The sequence below is a fragment of the Melitaea cinxia genome, chromosome 5 (assembly GCF_905220565.1).
Source record: "Melitaea cinxia chromosome 5, ilMelCinx1.1, whole genome shotgun sequence".
Classification (NCBI taxonomy): Eukaryota; Metazoa; Arthropoda; class Insecta; order Lepidoptera; family Nymphalidae; genus Melitaea; species Melitaea cinxia.
Window position 1 is genome coordinate 14,930,823 of NC_059398.1, and position 20,246 is coordinate 14,951,068.

General features: G+C 38.1%; 1 protein-coding gene and 1 long non-coding RNA gene across 2 annotated transcripts in view; one reads left to right on the plus strand and one right to left on the minus strand.

The window, feature by feature from the left end:
- Positions 1-4,677: 4,677 nt before the first annotated feature.
- LOC123653872 (rho GTPase-activating protein 23) overlaps positions 4,678-20,246 on the minus strand; it is a 73,676-nt gene continuing 58,107 nt past the window's right edge. The window contains 9 exon segments of the mRNA XM_045589850.1: positions 4,678-5,628; positions 6,170-6,276; positions 6,771-6,927; positions 7,329-7,455; positions 7,936-8,195; positions 8,553-8,763; positions 9,168-9,376; positions 9,762-9,963; positions 10,314-10,472. Of these exon segments, the coding sequence (XP_045445806.1) occupies positions 4,760-5,628; positions 6,170-6,276; positions 6,771-6,927; positions 7,329-7,455; positions 7,936-8,195; positions 8,553-8,763; positions 9,168-9,376; positions 9,762-9,963; positions 10,314-10,472 (2,301 nt within the window). The 3' untranslated portion in view covers positions 4,678-4,759.
- On the plus strand, positions 16,603-17,114 carry LOC123653691. Its single transcript, XR_006743142.1, has 2 exons — positions 16,603-16,678; positions 16,828-17,114. It is a non-coding gene; the product is annotated as an uncharacterized LOC123653691 (long non-coding RNA).

A 20,246-nucleotide genomic window follows, 5' to 3' on the forward strand; every position in this document is an offset into this window, starting at 1 on the left:
CGCGTAATTCGTATTTAGTTTTAATATTTCATGTATGGGGTGTGAATGAGGCCATAAGAATATTAGTTTTGGGCATTAAATTGTTTACTCAAAATTTGATCTCAGACATAAATGTCAAGTCGGTGTAGATGAAAGTGAGAATCTTTCTCCTTCTCTTCCGTGTGTGCAATTCCATACTGGCAGCTTAATATTGAAATATTTTGATGTTGTAGAATAAAAAATAAAAAAAAATTACGCAGGTGGCATGAAAGTCGTTTATTATCATGTTATAACTGTCCAAAGATATTGCCATGGTGTTACAGCCTCATTTTTTCGTCGTGTAAATTTTAGATTGTAACTTGCGCTGCATTCGTCGCTGTCATTTAGATGTCATACTGGCTATGGTGTTTGTTTCTTACGTAAATAAGTCAGATTATGTAAGGATGGGTTAAGTAATAAATTAAGATGTTATTGTGTAGTATTCAACCGTTTTCTTATTGTTCTTTCAACAAACAGGAAAGTAGTATTATATATATAATATATAGTAGTACCTTTCATGAACATCATTTGAATATGCTATTGTTAAATTAGTCCAATCGATGTTAATTGTTGATTGTAGCAATATAACAAGTTCGAACGTAGTATTTTAATTGATAGTTTACGTAGTGTGTTGACTAAAAGTTCAAAGTTAGTTTAAGATTTTATTTTGCTACATAAATATGTGTTAAAGCTTATTTTTCTGCTCCGTTATGATAACATTCAACGTAAGTGTCGTTGAAGGATACATTATAAATTATTTACACAGATAAAGCGATCGATGGGTACAATTACTATGTTTTAGAATCGGCTCTGATAAATAACTTAGCAAAAATATCTATTTTTGATTTTATCTAAAATGTTGTATCGATGTACTAGAATTGATGTTAATATATGGCAACAAATAAAAGAAGTGTTTTATTTACAAAAACCTTTTAAAATTTACCCAATGAATGTGACAAACTGGATCGACTTTTTTGGAGGCTTCCTTAAGAAACGACATAAGGTGCGCGGTATGAATAAAAAAAAAATAAGAGGAGTGAAATCGTGTGAAACAACGAGGTTTCATTGTCATTTCGTAGTGACGTTGAGAGTGACGCTTTACAGCGCTTTTAGCTGTAGCATAGTATCTATATAAGCATTTACTGTACCGATACGAATTACAAGCGTCAATATTTTGCTTCTAGAGTTTTATTATTTTAAATAATTGTAATTTCATGCACTTAATATGATGACATTTTAATTTTTGAAGATTGCCGTTTTCGTTTTAAGGAGTAAACTGCAGCTGCGAGTCGTGCTGACATGTGCCTTTCTATATTCATCATTCGTTTCGGTAACATTGATATAAGTAAATCGATGATTGTGAGTAATAATGATGTGAAAGGAACTTGTTTCAGTACCTATGTATAATTAGCTATGTATTTTAGTAGAATTATTAACGTTTTTATCAAAGTTTTTTTTTTTTTAAATCAAAAGTTGTGGACAATCAATAAACACATGATTATGTGACAAACATATAATTATGTAATTTAATTCCTAAGTATTTTATAAGCATATTTATTATATTACTATGATGTGTTTGATTCCTTACTACGTATTCTACCCAGTTTAAGACAATTTAATTAAATTCATTTTACACATTAAGTATTCATTATTACCAATTAATTTAAGGAAATGGTTCCAACCATTACCTGTAACACTTACTCGTATCAACTCCGTTCCCGTTTTTGATTATTGAGGTATCTGCTGTGTCAATTTGGAGTAACACGATTGTCGACCTTACAGAAGATAATAGCAAAATAACACTACTCTTAAATAATATTGTGTTGCTGTAGTAAGGTGGTGAGAACTTCAGGCGAGGGTAAGGAAAAGGTCGATAAAGCTCGAGATGCGAAATCAAGTGATTATAATTTCTTGGTGTACTGGGGACATAGGGTACTCGATAGGACATACAGATTTTGTTTTTTATATTTTTATCGCTCACTGATTATTTTTTTCATTAATTTCATTATTAGCAAGTAGTCGTCTAAAATACCGACGATTGCGGGTTCGTTTCCGCTCGGGATGGATAAATATCCATATGTATTGCACTACAAATGTATTTGCACAAATATTTCTTTCCGGTTTGGATGTCTGTTCTTGTGGGTCTCCCCAACGTGCCTCGTAGAGCACGTTAAGCCGTCAGTCCCGATTGTTATCATAAATACCTGATAGCGTTCGTTACTCACAGTAGGGAACATGTCCATGTGGCCTGCAGTGGAGCAGAGTGGTGGATTAAGCTCCAATCTTTCTCATAAATGGAAAAAGAGGCCTATACCCAACAGTGGAATATTTCAGGCTGAATGCTGCATTAGTCACGTTTTATTACTAAACTGATTATTTATACGAGAAAAAATTATACAATTTTTTAAATTCATTTAATATTTTATTTTCATTTCTCCAAAATATACACAATGACAAATAATGTAAATCTGGTTTGAACCACATTTGCAATATGTCTTTAATAGTGTGCTTATTGAATTTGATAGCGGATTACACGAAGAGCATGAATAGGTTACTTTGAATACAAATCATTTGTAAACGGACAGACGAGCTTGTCCCTTGCGACATGTCTTTTATATGTACCGAGGCTCGCTCCCTGCCGACTATCCTCTACTACTACGTACGATGTAAAATTAGTAAATTCACTGTTCCTACATTTAATGATATATTTACAAATAAAACTTTAAAAGGAACGCTTTGCAAACATTCAACAAACTTGAGATCGTCTTAACATAGAGATGGTATTAAAATTTTCTTTAAAAAATAATGAACGAAAATCTAAAATATCATTTTACAATGAAAATATTTACAAAACTAAACGTATTTTTATATAAGAAACTGCCGAATCACGTTTTACATCTTTCGTAAATAAATAACAATTGAATTTAGCCTAAAATACTTTTCTTTGATAAACAAAACAATAAAAAATAATTGCATTCAACAAAGCTACGATAACAAATTTAATATAAATTAAGGATAAAAGAAATGTACAATTTTTACAAAGCTAAAGGGATCACTTTCATCTTTATCACTGTATAGTTTTTACATTCGATACTCGTCACTAGACTACATTGCTACAGGTTTAGAATGAATATGGTCATGTTTAAACTCATCACATTATTTACAATACAAATTAACGTAAATAGCCTTTGACAATTTAAAATTTAAGGCTTTGAAATATACAATTCATAGTCAGTAATATAATAAGCTAGAAATGTATGTCATAATTCTTGCCAAAAGAACCACTAGCTGGTAACTTTAAATTCATAAAATATCTACTATTAATTGAAAATTGTGCTTAAAATTGATTTCGCTCAAATGCGAAGGCAAGTGGGTGGTGTAATACATGAATGTTTTACATTTTAATAATACCATTTGATAAATCAGTTACATTTGAAATTCCAAGAGTATCTACGCTCATTCTTAAACAAACAGTCCTTAGTTTATAGTAGTGGTGTTATAATGTTCTGGTCATACCCTTCGTGGTATATATCACTTATCTTAGACATTTATTTTAGCCCTCGGGCGTACTTAATTAATTTTCATATTAATTACATACTAGTAGCACTTATTTTTAACAATATTATGCTTTATATTTTGCACTCTTAGTCAATTTCAGTACCACAGCAACTCCATTAAAAGTAGTTTAATACCTACTGAAGGAGTCATTCTACAGAACAGCTGTAGTTCAGTGGGCTTTTACTTAACGTACTGTATAATACGAAATTTTACTAGTACTGAAAATATTTTGATTTTCATAATTACATTTTATTGTATTTATATCTAATAGCAGGAAACCCTTCGCTCACAGATATCTGAATCTATCATTCTTCGTCATACATCTTGTCTATCTATTTTCACAATAGAAACCTTTTTATCATTCTTTGGCATTAATTAGTGATCTAGGTTCATTAACGCTTTCACTAACAATTTTTTTGTTTAATACCTACGTGTACTCTCCCCTCGTCGATACATTATATGTTGCACTATTGCACTATTCAATCGATAAAACTGCAGACGAAACACTTTTGCTTTGTATCATCATACTACACGTTAACATTTAAAACTTCGTATTTTCGACATCGATCAATGACGTATAGTCTGTTCAACGAGAAGAGATACCAAATGTAAACAAAGCCCATCATTTTTTCGTAGCGACGACGGAACAAACAAAATGTAGTCTATCTCTTTCTATCTTGTTTGTTTGCTATCTGCTGCACGTCTCTCTGCAAGGTCGAACGATATTTTAACTGGCCTTGAAAACAATCGGACCGCGTACGGCCCTTTGAATTTGTATTATTTATTTTTATTTCATTTCGTGTCCTGAAGCGCTCGGGTGATTTTTATATTTCGATAATTATTATTTAAGAAGTATCAAATCTTAAATACATAATTATATTTAATTAATTATATTTAATTCAGTAATTACAAAATATAAATATATTTTACATTTAAAATTTTTGTGTAAGTAAAAAAAGAGTTACAAAACCCTGCATAGTTGAATGACCTCGCATTTGGTTTGTTTACATTTGGTATCTCGGCTCGTTGAACGCACTATAGACAGTGTAAATGCGCGAGATACGAACACGACACGTTACAAAGGCTTTTGAGTATTATTACTTTTTCTAATCGTTAGTTTACATTTATAAATTTGCGACTTAATCTACTCAGTCAAAAGAATCGAGCGAAGCGACGCGGTCGCTCAGACGTGCGACTCGAGCGGCGCGCGCGGCGGCGGCACGAGCGGCGCGCGCCAGGCGGCCGACAGGTCGGGCGACGACGTGCGCGTGTGGCGCGCCGCCCAGCCGTCCTTGTCGAAGTCCTTGGTGCCGCCCACCGTGTGGCGCCGCTTGATGCCGCGCTCCGGCATGCCGTTCTTGCGCTTCAGCTTGGTGGAGCGCCAGGCGCCCGCCTCGCGCCGCCGCACCACGTTCCACTCGCCCTTCTCCAGCTTGCTCGGCCGCTCGCCCTTGCTGAGCGACTCGGAGCGCTGCGGCCGCTCGGCGCGGCAGTTGAGCGACTCGGAGCGCAGCACGCGGTCGCGGTTCAGCGAGCCGGAGCGCTCGAGCTTGGCGCGCTCGGCCCCGTCGCCGGGCCGCTGTGCGCCGTAGTTCGGGAAGCGCTCGATGCCCTTGTCGTTGTCGGGCAGCGCGTCGCCGCTGGACGCCTGCGACCGCGTGTCGACGTCCTTCTCGTCGTCGCGGCCCGGCTTCTCGGGCGCGGCGCGGTTCTCCTTCTCGGAGTCGTCGGCGGGCGGCGGCGAGGCGGCGGGCGCGCGCGGCGGCCAGGCGCGCGCGTCGGGCTCGTCGGAGGAGGAGGAGGCGGAGCGCAGCCAGGCCGCCTTCAGCTCGTCGGAGCGCGCGCCGCGCCCGGAGCCGGCGGACGGCGAGCTGCCGCCGGACTTGCCCTCGTCGCGCTCGTCGCGTTCGTCGCGCTCGTCACGCTCGTCGCGCTCGTCGGGGCACTCGTCGGCGTACGGGATGCTGCCGTCGTCCAGCGGCGACGAGTTGTTCAGCGTGCGCAGCTTCTGGTCGAACGTGCTCGTGAGAGAGGACACCAAGTCTCCGGTTCCTACGACAATGACAGAAATGAAGTCGGTTCGGTTGGCGATCAACGTTCGGTTCGAAGCGGATTAGGATTAGGTCGCTCTGATTCGGGTGATGTACGCGAATGATTTGATGACGTGAGTGTTTACGGCGAGATGCGATAATGAATCTGCACGAGCGTCGGAAGCCGTGCTGTCAGCGGCCGCTATTTAGAAGCATTAGTTAGTTATTTATGACAATCGCGGTGTCGTCTACGCTCACTCGTATGGTCGATTACAATATGATACGATTGACAGTAAACTGATAAGAGTGAACGTAAACGTCTGGGATTAACGGAGACATCCGCGTAAATGCACACACTTGCAACACGCACGCTCACATTCCTATACCTTTGAATGTGGACAAAGAAAAGGGATTGCTGTATCTACTCTCTGACGTCAGTACCGGACACCTAATAGAGCAAATAATATAAACCTTTACAAATGCGAGTGTTACTTAATCAAATACAAAAATGTATTGGCATATTTTTATTCGTTTTTGCCTATTATTTATTAAACGAGACTCACCATCTATGGAGAAGTTGTTAAGCGTGTGCCGCGAGATCTCCTGCCGACTGCGTCCGAGCGTGTCCATATCGATTCTGGAAAACAAACAAATATTTTAGGGCAAAATTCTAACGAAAAAGGTATCAAAGTGAAATCGTTAAAATTTTCGATTTAAGATAGTTTGGCAAGAGAAACATCGAAGTTCATCTTTGGGAAGGGGAGCGAGGAGTGAGGAGGGGGAGCGACGAACGAGGAGTAAGGAGAGGAGCGAGGAGTAAGGAGAGGAGCGAGGAGTAAGGAGACGAGCGAGGAGTAAGGAGAGGAGCGAGGAGTAAGGAGAGGAGCGAGGAGTAAGGAGAGAGGGGCGGCAAGGAGTTAGGAAGGGGAGCGAGGAGCGAGGAGTAAGGAGAGGAGCGAGGAGTAAGGAGAGAGGGGCGGCAAGGAGTTAGGAAGGGGAGCGAGGAGCGAGGAGTAAGGAGAGGAGCGAGGAGCGAGGAGTAAGGAGAGGAGCGAGGAGCGAGGAGTAAGGAGAGGAGCGAGGAGCGAGGAGTAAGGAGAGGAGCGAGGAGCGATAGCGAGGAGAGAGCAGCGCACTCACTTCTCGGAGTCGCGCTCGAACAGCTCGTAGTGCGCGAGCGCGGCGGGCGGCGAGGCGAGCGGCGAGCGCGGCGGCGACTTGTCCTCCCACTTCTTGTCGCTCTTGCGCGGCTTGCGCTGCATCTTGCGGTTGGCTGCCGAGATTATCGACGACACGATGTCGCGGGTCGACACGTCTTTGCCTGCGGGAGAGCGGATCATTTGTAATGCGAGTATGTCCTTAACGATTACTGCCGTGCTTAAGTTAATTTGTATTAAAACGCTATTATTTTAAATAACTGCGGAGTTCGACTGCGGTTGTCGATTCTTCTGTGCAGAATCTACATTTCGATTCGTGGTGTCGTCACTTTTAGTAATAATTAAAATTCTAATTTGTTAAATGACGACTTAAAGGTGATTTTGAAGCCAGTAAGTAAGTAAAAGGCAGTAAGTATAGAAAGAAATCTATGAAAATTATGCTTATAACTTCGGGTTTATATTACCTAAATATGAAGTATAAGTGCAATAGCATATCTTTACGTGTATTTTACTTTTATTTTAATTAGGAGAAGACGGTCGATCGAGCCAGTGCGGCTGCGCGTACCTTCAATCTTCTTGACGTTGTGTATGAGCAGGTCGCGCGAGGGCGCGGGCGCGGGCGACAGCTGGTCGGCGGCGGGCGGCGGCTCCGCGGGCGGCGAGCCCTCCTCCTCCTCGAAGTACCACTCGTACTGGAAGGTGCATTCGCTTGTCAGCCTAACTTACATTTACTTACATTTTTTTACAAATTTTGATAGTACTGAAGTAGTTTACTGGGGAAAGGTTACGGTGGTAATGAAATTTCCTGCTCAAAATCTGAAGCAGCCGGACTGGGGAAGTACCGCGACCTTACAGAAGATACACACAATAATATATAACAACAGCTAAATAGTACTACTCTCAAGCAGTGTTCCTGTGGTGAGTAAGGTAGCCAGAGTTTCTGGGGAGGGAGGGGGGAGGGGTTAGTGTCAGCAACGCGTTTGCGATGCTTCTGGTGTCCGTCTACAGTGTTTATAAGCTACGTTAATCGCTAACTATCAGATGATTCGAGCGCTTTTTTGTGTCAATTTTCTTGCCGTCTTTTTTTCAGAAAAATCTACCATTTTAAGCATTTTGCCAATATTTAAACTATACTTTATTAAACATTAACCTTCAAAAGCTAATTAACTCACGTGTGTTAGGAAGGACTCGATGATGCGGCACTGGCTGGACATGTCGTTGACCATCGCGAGCATGTCGTCGCTGGCGGCGCGCACCAACGTCGGCCCGAACACGATCGCCAAGTTGCGAGCCTCCATCTTGTTGAAAGCGGAATGTGCGACTACTTTGCGTAAATGTTGGATCAGGTACTTCAGTGTTTCGTAGTGAGCGGGGGGCAGAGCGTGGACGAGCCTGCGCAGTTCACGTGCTCTCTCAGGTGAACGATCGGCCGCTGGAATAGATAATGACAGCGTTTCGTTTTACTATCATCCTGTCGTATTAAGTATGAGAAATCCCTTGCGACTCCACCATCACACATTGATTTTTGTTTGTTATGTATTATTTTTGATTAATTCTAGACCCTGAATTACTTTCAATTGATAAATTAGATGAAGTAAGGTATATTTATGTAATTTATTTACTTATTTGATTCTTCCAAGTTTACAGAGCTTTGCCAGACACTAATCAAGCAAAAAATATCATATGTAAAAATTAAGGAAAGAAATAAAAATATAAGAATAAGGTGGTAGGGTAGAATAGATGCGGAAGAGTCCAGAGAGAGAGAGAGAGAGAGAGAGAGGCAACTGACCGATGAAGGCGGGGTAGAGCTGCTTGGTGAGGATGGGGTCGGGCAGGCGGCGCAGGTAGGCCTTGAGCAGCGAGGAGGCCACGTGCACGTCGGCCCAGCGCGCGTCGCCGGCGGGCGGCGGCTCCCCGCGGTCCAGCGCCGCCGCCAGCGCCGCCACGCCCGCCGCGTTGCCGGGCACGCGGTACACGCCCACCGTGCGCAGCCCGTACGCCTGCGCAGAGCGGCCCATTACTTGCGGCCTACACGCTTTGCACTCTGTGCTAGCTTAGACTTAACGCATCACTTATTGACACCGAGACGTAAATAAAATAGTTAAGTAATAGTTTTTTCTCTGCATCTCGTTTCTAGATAAAATGCAGACAAATTTTTTTCAGCAGCAATGGCAAAGAGAATAAAAATACATTTTTCAATTCGACGACTAAATGTCCAAAAAGAAACATATGTCTGTCTTCAGCAATTTTTTTAAGAAGATTGTAGTCTTACATAAATAATATGCCAATTATTGCACATACTAATCTTAAAAAAAATCACATAGCTCAAAAAAATATCGCCAGTTTTATTTCAATACATAGGAAGTGTACAAAGTATACGAACAAACTAGCATACGAAAAGTACCTCAACGGCCTGAGCGGGCAGCGTGACGGCCTTGGGCACGGAGGGGTGGTCCGCGTCCGCGGGGCAGCGCTCGAGCGGCGCGCCGAGCCAGCCGACGACGGCGGGCGCCGCGCTGCCCGCGCCGCCGTGCATGCGCCGCAGCTGCTTCGCCACGCGACCCTTCCACGTCTTGTTCTTGGGGGACGAGGGCAGCGTTGGTGTTGGGGGACCTGTAACAAATACTTTTAAGTTTGTGTCGGTTTGGGTCATCAACATAATACAGAAATAACTTGTATGACTTTGTTGTATGTTATTGAAAATTATACGCCGGTGGTCGAAAAACAAGCGTACGGCTCACGCGATGGTAAGCGATTACCGTAGCTTATACACGTCAGTAACTCCAGAAGCGTCGCAAACGTGTTACCGACCTTCCCCAGGAGCTCTGGCTTCTTCACTCACCACAGGAAAACAACACTGCTTGAAAGCAGCGTTATTTAGCTGTGATCTTCTGTAAGGTCGAAGTACTTTCCTAGTCGGGCTGCTCCAGGTTTTGAGCAGGACGCTTCCTGCTGTCCCCTACATATACCCTATAAATAATAAAAGTAATCGTCTTACCGGTAGGCGACCTGTTCCTGCCGATCTTTTTCGTACGCTGCGGCGGTAGCGGCGAGGGGCATTCCGCGGGCGCGGTGGTTGTAGCGGGCGGCGCGGAGGCGGGCGCGGGCGGCAGGGCGGGCGCCGGCTCGCCGGGCGGCGGCTCGGCCGAGTGTCGCCGGAGCGCGGCTAGCCAGCGCTGGGCGTCTGCGGCACCTTCCGCCTGAACGACAGCATTATTGTTGATGTTTGTAAAGGATTGTCAGTAGGTATATTCGTATGATATTTATATTCTGACAGTTTTTTTTTCTTCAAGAGTAACCGCGGAGAATCTCTGCTCATTCTTCTTTGCAGAATTTTCATTCCGAATCGATGGTAGCTTCACACGCTTTATAATTAATTTACTAAGCAAATAGAATTAGTTACAGAGACGCGCCTGGCGTTAGCGCACGAGCAATCCAATCGCGTTTCTTTTATAATACGCATACAAAATACACTCCACACATTTATCCAACACCGGGTAGTCAGTTTTTCCTATCACCTTAGACAAACAACATTGTCCCCATTAGTTACCTGCAACAATAGCTCAGCTCCCGCGGCAGTGGTGACTCTAACGACGTGCTTGCGCTTGGTGTAGTCGTCTGCGAGCGCGGCCAGCGAGTAGCGCACGTCGAGCGCGTCACGCGAGCCGCTTTCCGCGCTCGCCGTGGTGCCGCTCACGGCGCCGGGGCTCTGCAACAACAACGACCCAAATTAGATATCGGCCATACATACTAATTATATTTATATATAATTATAATATATATATTTTAATGAAAATATAATCATACATTTCTTATTTAATTAGATACATTAAATAAGTACCTATTGAAAATATCTAAAGACTTTGTTATCGTAGTATAATATTGTAGTCGAGATAAATTACGAAGGAAACGCGCATCACGCGCCGCACTGTTGTGATCGTATATTTTAATGCGTTTAAAATTAACAATAGCTTGACTGTATCATTAGATAGTGAGACTCGATTTGTTTCCGCTATTCTCGCGTGGCCCGGGAGCTCTTGTTTCTGAAGCTGAACTATCACAGTATTTGCATTGTTAATCACAATGTTTGCAGCTGTAATAAGATTGACGCAAATAAAACCAAGGTGAATGTAAAATTAGCGAACTTGAGGAAAAGTGCGGTAAAAGCGTTGGACAACGTACAAATTGTAATCATCATCTCTCATCGGTAGCTTTCACTGTCGATAGGAACGATGTTGTCCTTATGAAAGGTAGTTACATTTTTACGTCTATATTATTATTTTTAAATTTTGGCTTGTTTCTAGAAGTTTAGTTACATGTAAGCGGCTTTAAGGTTATTTTAAAAATTATCTTACGATTTAATTCATTTAAACATGTTACGTTTGTGATAATTCATAAAAGATTGACATGAACAGTAATATTCTAGATATCAAAGCCGGTATCATGCCTCACAAATATTTCCATCACATTCCGCCTCGTTGTTGGACGAGGTTAAATTGTTTTCAAGTCACATCAATGGCGATTGGCGTTCCGCACTGAAACGCTGCCAAATTCAACTTATTATTGTTTTGAATATATAATATCCAAACCATACTAAGATTACACGTATTTGTTTGTTTCTCCTTAACACTTAAACTTATTAAGACTCATGAATCGTTTAACGTTAGAAATAGGTAAACAGAGGCGACGCAAATGGGGGTTGATTGATATAGGTATTTTAAGAGAAAGCAGCGAAGTCAATTCCCATTAATTGTAAAGGGATCTCGATTAATTAAATCTTCGAATACAAAACGCATCGGTGCAGCGCGATCAGTTCATTTAAAAATGTAACGCGAATTATGATTTATATAACGACGAGTCAAAGATCGGTGTCTAGATTTTTAAATGGCTCGACGTGTTTGAGATTGAAATTTATTGCGCAATCTTCGAGACACACTGACACTTTGGGACAATTTTTTAATTAAGTTCAAAGAGGACGATGTGGGTCTGAAACTCTGAACGATAAAGTTTTGCCGTTCTATTGTTGTTCTAAAAGCAGAAGTGAGGACAATTAGCAAAATATTATTTAGGTCAACAAAGCGCCCCAACAATTGGTGTACCAGTATAAGATGCGGACCTTGCAACACTGCATAATTTCCTAGTCCATCATACAGTCTGTAGGTCATATATAATACGTATAATTTGCTAAAATTCTGGAGAAAGTTTTCAAATAAAAAGGTTTGTATATATTTAGTTTTTTTATATTATTTTATAAAATTAAATAATTACCTCAAGTACTCTAACTGATTAAGTCATCGTAATCTTTTTTCGTTGATATATTTTTTAAGTCTACCGTATAATTAACAGAAAAAAGTTATAGAAACCAGACTTTTAAAAATACGTAACACCATTTCAAAAAAAAAAGGAAAGAAAAATATTGCATTATAATGTAAATTGATGTTTAAACGTCTAATGCCTTGACTACAGTCGTGTCACTCGGATGTGCGGACGTGACGCGATAGTGTTTTCACCCTAATTACGAGCATTACGTTTCCTCAACGGAATAGATGAATCAGGCAATTTAGAGATGAACACGGCTGGGTTACTATCACGAAATTTTAAAATCATTTAATACCTATAACAAACTCTGTATCTATCTATATAAATAAAAATAAATGTTGCTAAGCGCATAACTCGAGAATAGCTCGACCAATTCGGCTAATTTATTTTTCGTATATTCCTTATGGCCCACGGATGGTACTAATATATACTATACCTATACTTTACTATTAACTTTTGACAGAACGAAGTCTGTCCGGGCAGCTAGTAATTAAATAAATGTCTAAGCATGTTGATAGAATTATTATCAAGTTTAAGAGCATATTTTATACGTACCTACTTATATCATGGCAACAAATTTACTTACATAGATCGTATTGTAATCGTATTATAATTAAAGCATCATATAAGTACCTTGACTTAAGGACATAGTTTTAAGGCTTAAAACTACGACTATTAATAATGCTGTAAATTACTTTAACAGCATTTATTATGCTTAAAAACATCGTATTTGTGTCAATATACAATAAAAAGATGTCGCAACATAAATTATTAGTCATATAATTTAATTAAAACATAAATTCTGAATGAGAGTTTTATTGAGATAAGAAACATGACAACCCTGCGTTTGTTTTGCTTCATTTTAAAGCGGTATTAATCAAATGAGCGGCTTAAGTGGGTTACGCAGGTCGAAAATAAGAGGCAACATCTAAATAACTTGCACTTCAAAGATCATCTCGCGTTCACTTTCTTTTCGAAATCTTTTCGGAAGAGCAAAACTGAACGAGTATTATTCTAATGTTTCTTGCATATTTAATTTAAGATTTTTGTTAACGGAAAACAATACGAAATCATTTATACTTTTTAAAAGTTAACTTTCGTTGACATTGTACACAGATGACTGTCCTACTTAGAACATTCTTTTCTTATTTACAAGCACTTTTAAACTGCCGTCCATTTTTACAAATGTCGTAAAGCTTTAAAAATATCGTAAAAACTTTTTAGTAAATTTATTAGGAAGGTTACAGACTGTAGATTACATAACATCACAGTATAAATCAAAGGCGTAACTATAACGAAAAAAAAAAAAATATTCACTTTTGTGTAGCAAAAAGTAAAATCATAGAGTATGTGCGGTTTTTTAAACATATTACTAGACATCCGACAATCTGACATTACAACTCGGTTTCAAGCGCAATTATTTCCGTTAACTATCAGATTCTTTGATGTCAGTTGAGTCGAAGCTTGATATTTTTTAGCCTGCAACTTTCCCCTATAAACAGACTTGAACACAAAAAAAACTATTGTGCTTTAGACCACACGAAAACTTCTTTGGCTCCATCTAACTTATATCACCCTCTTAACTTTCGTTCGCCTTCCCCGATTATCCTTTTCGTAACGCTCTCGTCACGCATTCGCCGGCTTACTCCGCAAGTTAAGCGTGCGTAAAGAGGTTTTACTTCAAAAATATCAAATCTTACTGCTAGATTAGCAGACTGACAGAGTAGGCGTTGAAAGAAATAAATACTAAAGTTTTATTATATTATGAACCCGGGTCAATGTTAGCGGATGTCAAGCGCATCAAGCTCCCACGTTATAAATACGTAACACAAACGACACGTTAAGTGTTGCACTTGTGGGCGTCATAGGATGAAACCGAGAGTGAGGCGATATGTATGTCTTCCCTGTCAACACGTGCGCAAGAGCTGAGGTCGTTTATGTCTTTCGTGTGATTATCGCTGCTAATGTGACAAGTACAATGATGTTACGACTTCTTAGAGGTTTTTTACAAGTGTGATATTTACGAATATTTACATCGATAATAATAGATTAGTTTTTTATACGGTCTTTAAGAAGTAATTTCTTATTTCAGTCTGTAATCGAGGAAATTAGTTTTTTTATCTCTTTACCTATAGGATCGTTTTTAGCCGACTTTCAAAAAAGGAGGAGGTTCTTAATTCGACTGTATTTTTTTTTTAATGTATGTTACATCAGAACTTTTGACCGGGTAGACCGATTTCGACAAATTTTGTTTTAATCGAAAGGCGGTGTGTGCCAATTGGTCCCATTTAAATTTATTTGAGATCTAACAACTACTTTTCGAGTTATATCTAATAATGCGTTTTTATTGACGCTTTTTTCGTCGACCTACGTTGTATTATACAGCATAACTTTCTACTAGATGTACCGATTTTGATAATTCTTTTTTTGTTAGAAAGAGGATATCTCTAGTTTGGTACCTTGATAAGGAAACCAGGATCTGATGATGGGATCCCAGAGAAATCGAGGGAAACTCTCGTAAATCCGTAATAACTTTTTACTAGGTGTACCGATTTTGTTAATTTTTAATTTAATCGAAAGCTGATGTTTATCATGTGGTCACATATAAATTTTATCGAGATCTAATAACTACTTTTTGAGTAATATTTGATAACATGTAGTTGCTTGACTATTTTTTCGTCGATCTACGTTGTTATTACTTGTCGATGTAATTGAAGTCGGTTTTTTTTCGTTTGCGAGCAAACACAATTATTGTAATGTAATATCGGAATGTTGAAATAAATACGCACCTACTTACAGAGAAACATTCTTTCTATATAGTATTATCTTTCTAGAAATGTTTTTTTATGTATCGGTTACAACGACTGATGAATATTCATTTTTCTAACCCAAATTCTATAAGTAACATGGTAAACGTTGATTTCGAGCATCGTGTAACACAAAAGAATAATTACCGTCGGACGCGTGCTCGTCGCGTTATTAACTTTCCGTGCACTGATACCATCTCGGGTCTCGGCATTCTGATTATGTGAAAAAACAACCATGCTTTCGATAGTCCCCGAAATTACCGACCGACGATAAGAATCAACGATTTATTGCGTGTGACACACTTTCCTTGTCGCGTCGTCGAGAAAAAACTTTGTTATGTCGATTTGTCGAGAGCGATTCGCTCTTGACCCATTCGTGTCATCGTAATTTAACTCTCTGAAGATCGGTGATGTAATGATAATCACAAGTGAAAAGGTGATAATATCACGAGTCAGTGGTACAATACACCCACTCGTTAACTAGCTGATTCGACAAATTAAACAGAAGTACACATCTATAGAATTTTAGGAAAATAAAAAAGTTTAATTAATTACATTTAATTAAAGCACATTCCAAATACTGTTACTATGAAGAAAAAAAAAAAAAACTTGCTTCTTCCAGTTGCTAATTTTTTATCTGTCATGTTTGCTTAATTATTTCTTAGACAGAATTATATATTTTACCAATATTAACGTGATTTCAAAGTGTTAAACTTTCGCAATTATGAAGAAAGTCGTGTAAAATATTTAAATTACGTGCAAAGTAATTGACCCCAATCATTTGAATAACAAAAAGCCTCAGGCTATAATTAGCGATAGAGTTCTAGGTCATCTTCTTATATCTCCCAATCATCATAAATTTACAAATATTGACACCTGTGTCGAATCGCGCATCTATTAACCCGAACTAGTCATTATACTGTAGTTTTTTTGAAGTAATTACAATACTGCTGGAATATAAAATATCGGTTGTATTAATTTTAACGAAATTTATTTTAAAATTTAATTCGTCAAACATTAGTTGAACGCAAAATTAATCACGATTTTGTGTTTAATACCAGTTTGAAATTTAAGACAGAGTCCATATAAACACCGCCTCTATAAAAGTAAAGTTTTCGTTTCACTACCGTTTGACATTTAGACGTTGCCATAGATGATTTAGTGATGTACTTTGAAAGCTATTAAATTTTTCGCAATATGTTACTAAATGTTCAAAGCTTACGGTTAGTTATTTTTTGCATAATCTGTCTTCTCACTAACTGGTAGAGATTTAACTTTTTGTCAAACGTTAGCTATATTTGGATACGTTTCATTAAACTAAACAATGGAAATATTATGTCATTACACTGAAGCACTGAGTTACCTGAATAAACATTGCAATCATCCTTGCCAACACGCGTTGAGATCACAATCAAAACGAGCGAGAAAAATTAAACCAAATCAGAAATTAAACCAAATCTGTCATCGTTTCGGGTGACCAGACTGTGAACCGTAAAAAAACTTTTTTTTTCACCGGTATAAAAACGGATAAGCAATAAAATAATGTTTACTCAGCAATAAACGCAGCACGAATAAGACTTACCAGTATGTCTGTGTACCAGAGCGTCATGGTTTGGCTGGAGTCCATTCGCATCAAAGCCAAACGCGACGCGTCTTGGTCATTGTCAAAGCTTGGCATTAGTAATAATATACTGATATAATTGTCTCTATGCCGTCTAAATCACTCACTAATTTTATAACTTCTTGTTCGTGTAAGGTCTCCTCTGTAGTCACAAATGTTTAACGCGAGGTAATTCGACCGACGTAGATTGTGAAGATTTATCACTTTTGATTGTTTTTAGTAATCCGACCACCGTCGACGTTATATTATTCAATTATTATTCAAATCAGATAAGTTTTTTATTTCGAAAAAAAAAATATAGCTTTTTAAAATTAAAGTAATAAGCGCACAGCGTGGATGCGGGCGGGCGGCGCTCGCGCTCGCATGAAGGACTATGGCGCACGGAGCTGCGTCTGCACAGAGAAAGTACTCGCGCACAGACTCCGAGGCGTCTGCCAAATTGTCGTTTTCACGGTTAGGAAATTGGTTGTCTTTTCCGGACGAATCGCTCGGCACAATGTGACTTTTTCGGCACAACTCTCCTAAATCGTGCGATGATTGACTTTGGTAATCTCGTTTGGGTATTTTCACTTTTGATTTGTTATTATATTATTATGTATTAAAATGTTTTTCAATTTAATATTTAAGACACTAAATAAATAGATTAATTTAAGACTTAAAAAATGATATAAAAATAAGGAAATATCGTACTTAATTAGGTAGTGTTACATGAGTTTAAGCACGTAACGTCATAACTTTATCATTATCGCCTCACGGTGTATATTTGTCATCAGCCAGACATTAAGATTAGCTATATACTTTAAAGTGATTTAAAATTTATCTCGACGACACGAACTGAATGGGCATCGCGTAAATATTTTCTGCGGAGACGGAGGCATCGCAGTAATCTCAATTCGTCATACTTTCCTTTGCACTTCACGCTTTAGAATTTATAATGCTATTTTCTACCATTACCTTTTGCCTGTACTTAAATTTATTTGACTTCATTATTTGGTAATTTTATGTGTCTAAAAAAAACATTAACCCATGAAATATTTGACGACGAAAACATAGATAAAATGTTCCTTAATAAATTACATTATCCACATATAAAAGAGCAGAAACTTGTATATTGTATTATTTCAGAGAAAAACTTATAAAATTATGAACATACAGCTTCCGTTCTATATTCGCTCTGTATCCTTTTAAACGTTGTTCCTAGAAGACGTATGAATGTGACCTATTAGAATTTGGGTGTTCTTAAACAAGAGACCAGCGTTAGGGGAACTGTGGCAAGTGACATTTTAACATCCTCGTTTTTCAGAGACGATTTATCTTGCCAAAAATTTCGTGGAATTTGTAATTATTATTTCAAATACCTACGTTTCATTCGTCATTGGCTTAAAGAAAGAAGGTATGTCAGCGTCTGGTAGTTCATTGTTTATTTTACCTAAAATTGTATAAATAAATGCCTATTGTATTAAACGTCTCCTTTAATATCAAATTGTACATTCATCTTTTGCTAAATTAAAAAATAATATTATTTATAGCTCTGTACGGAGTCGGAAAATCACAAATGCCATTAAAATATTGTCAGTACAATTTTGAAGTTTGGTTTTACACATACTCGTACATAATAACTTTAATAACTAAAATTTATATCAATTTCATTTATAATTCGTTTCTTGATATTTTAAGCTTCAACTTTATAAAGCTATGATGACAAAATAAAACACGTATTATATTTTCAATACAATAAGTGCCTTATTGCATAAAATATGTTACTAATAGGCAAATAATTTAACAATCCCCTTACATAGCACTGGTTTATCGCATGTTTTTTCAATTTTCGCATCTTCCGCTACCGCAAAATTAGAACAACAAGAACTGCTCATCCAGTGGACCATTAAGTGCAATAACCTGCCACTCCCACTCCCGCCAATCGGTTTTTAGTCGAACTCTTAATTTGGGCCATAGGTACTAATTTGGTCAATATATTTGGAAAGCAATTAACGGTACACGGCGACGCAATTTTTTGAACTCGTCCAACAAAAAACTTAATAAAGTAGAATGGAAGACGTGACTTATTTCGGGTTACAAAAATATTGTTCTGTTTTCGTAGTTTTATACGGCAAATCGTCTTGAAACCGAAAGCGAAAGTCCGCTCGACATCGATCAATCACACCGGTAAGTTCCTAATGATTTATGATTGTAGTGAAACACAATTCTTCCTCCGACTTATCAGCTTCTTACCTTTTAAGCGCCGCAGCTTTCCGTAATATTTGTTACTTTTTATGTAACTCACCGCAGTCTCATAATTGAATTGCGTCTACTGAACGGTACTGCTAATATAATATCGTAACCATGTGATGAATAAACAATACGACCATCGCTACGATGACTCAATATCGGCATCATCTATATGAGTCAAAATAATAAACTGTAGACTTAAAAAGTTGTATAACCTTTTATTAACTGCTTGTAATATACTTTATCTAGGAAATTATGTTTAGAATATTTCATACGGCTTTTAAAGTAAATGTTCGTAATCTTAAAAGTTTTTTATTTTTAATAGAAGTATTATTTCGTATGATGCAACACAGTCTAGTCTTAAGTGCAGTCTAGATTATTCGGAACCTAATTTGCTGCAGTTGCGCAATATCTAGATACGAGTAGAAAGCCTGTTTCATCTAACGTTTGTGTAATGAAGTATACTTAGTATTTACCCATTTCTTTATCTGTATACTGAAATATTAATATTGTATTGTTGCGCTCAAAAGTTAGGAAGCAATACCTCTTATCTTTTCCGAACAAAGTTAGGTCACTTAAGTTTGTTCTGGAAAGTAATCGAATAGAACGTTGTAAACGTTGCCCAACTGTTCAGAATAAGTCAGAATATTTTCGCGCAAAGTAAATAATTATGTATAAACATACAAATTGACCCAGTACTGCACGGATCGGTATAAAATCGTTACTACAGTACATCGTAATCGAAAACAGATCAGTTGAACAAAATTTAATGAAATGGGTTCGTTTAGCATAAATACACAGCTAGTGTTACGTCAGGTACGCGCGTCATACCGACATTTGGGTCAAATTATTAATACACACATTTTACAGCCTATTTAAATCTATTTAAGGGGGGATACAATAAAAAAATATAAACAAAATGTCGAATCTTGTGGAATTTTCATTCAGTTAACTCATATCCGTTTGATGTTGATATTATGATGTGAAACTAACCTAGATATTACTTGATTGTATAGAGTGAAACTTTTTAGGAACAGAAAATAAGTTTTAAATAAATCAACGAAGTTTTAATGTTATTCTAATATAGACAGATAGATAAACAGAAAAACTTCTTTAGATAGATAGATAGATAATAAAAGTGTACAAGGTACCTTACGGAAAACCATATTCTTAACGTACACGTGAAAGCAACAAAAATTACTAATTGATAAAAGTTACTGATTCTGACCTAATTAATCTTTAATTCCGTTTGTTTATCTTGCCTGCGTTGCTTAGAAGAAGAATTAGTAGAGTATATAGTTAGAAGTAGTATTTAGTATATTGCTTAATTTTTTAGTAGCAAGATTAAACTTAACCTTACTTCGTTCAGATCATTCTGATTAGCTTCAAACTAATATAGTAATTCACATATACTCAAAGCAGGTGTGATCACCAAACATCTCGTTGCTCACATTCATGGAAAAAACATATGCAAACAACGAAAGCGGAGTTAAATTTCTATACCTAT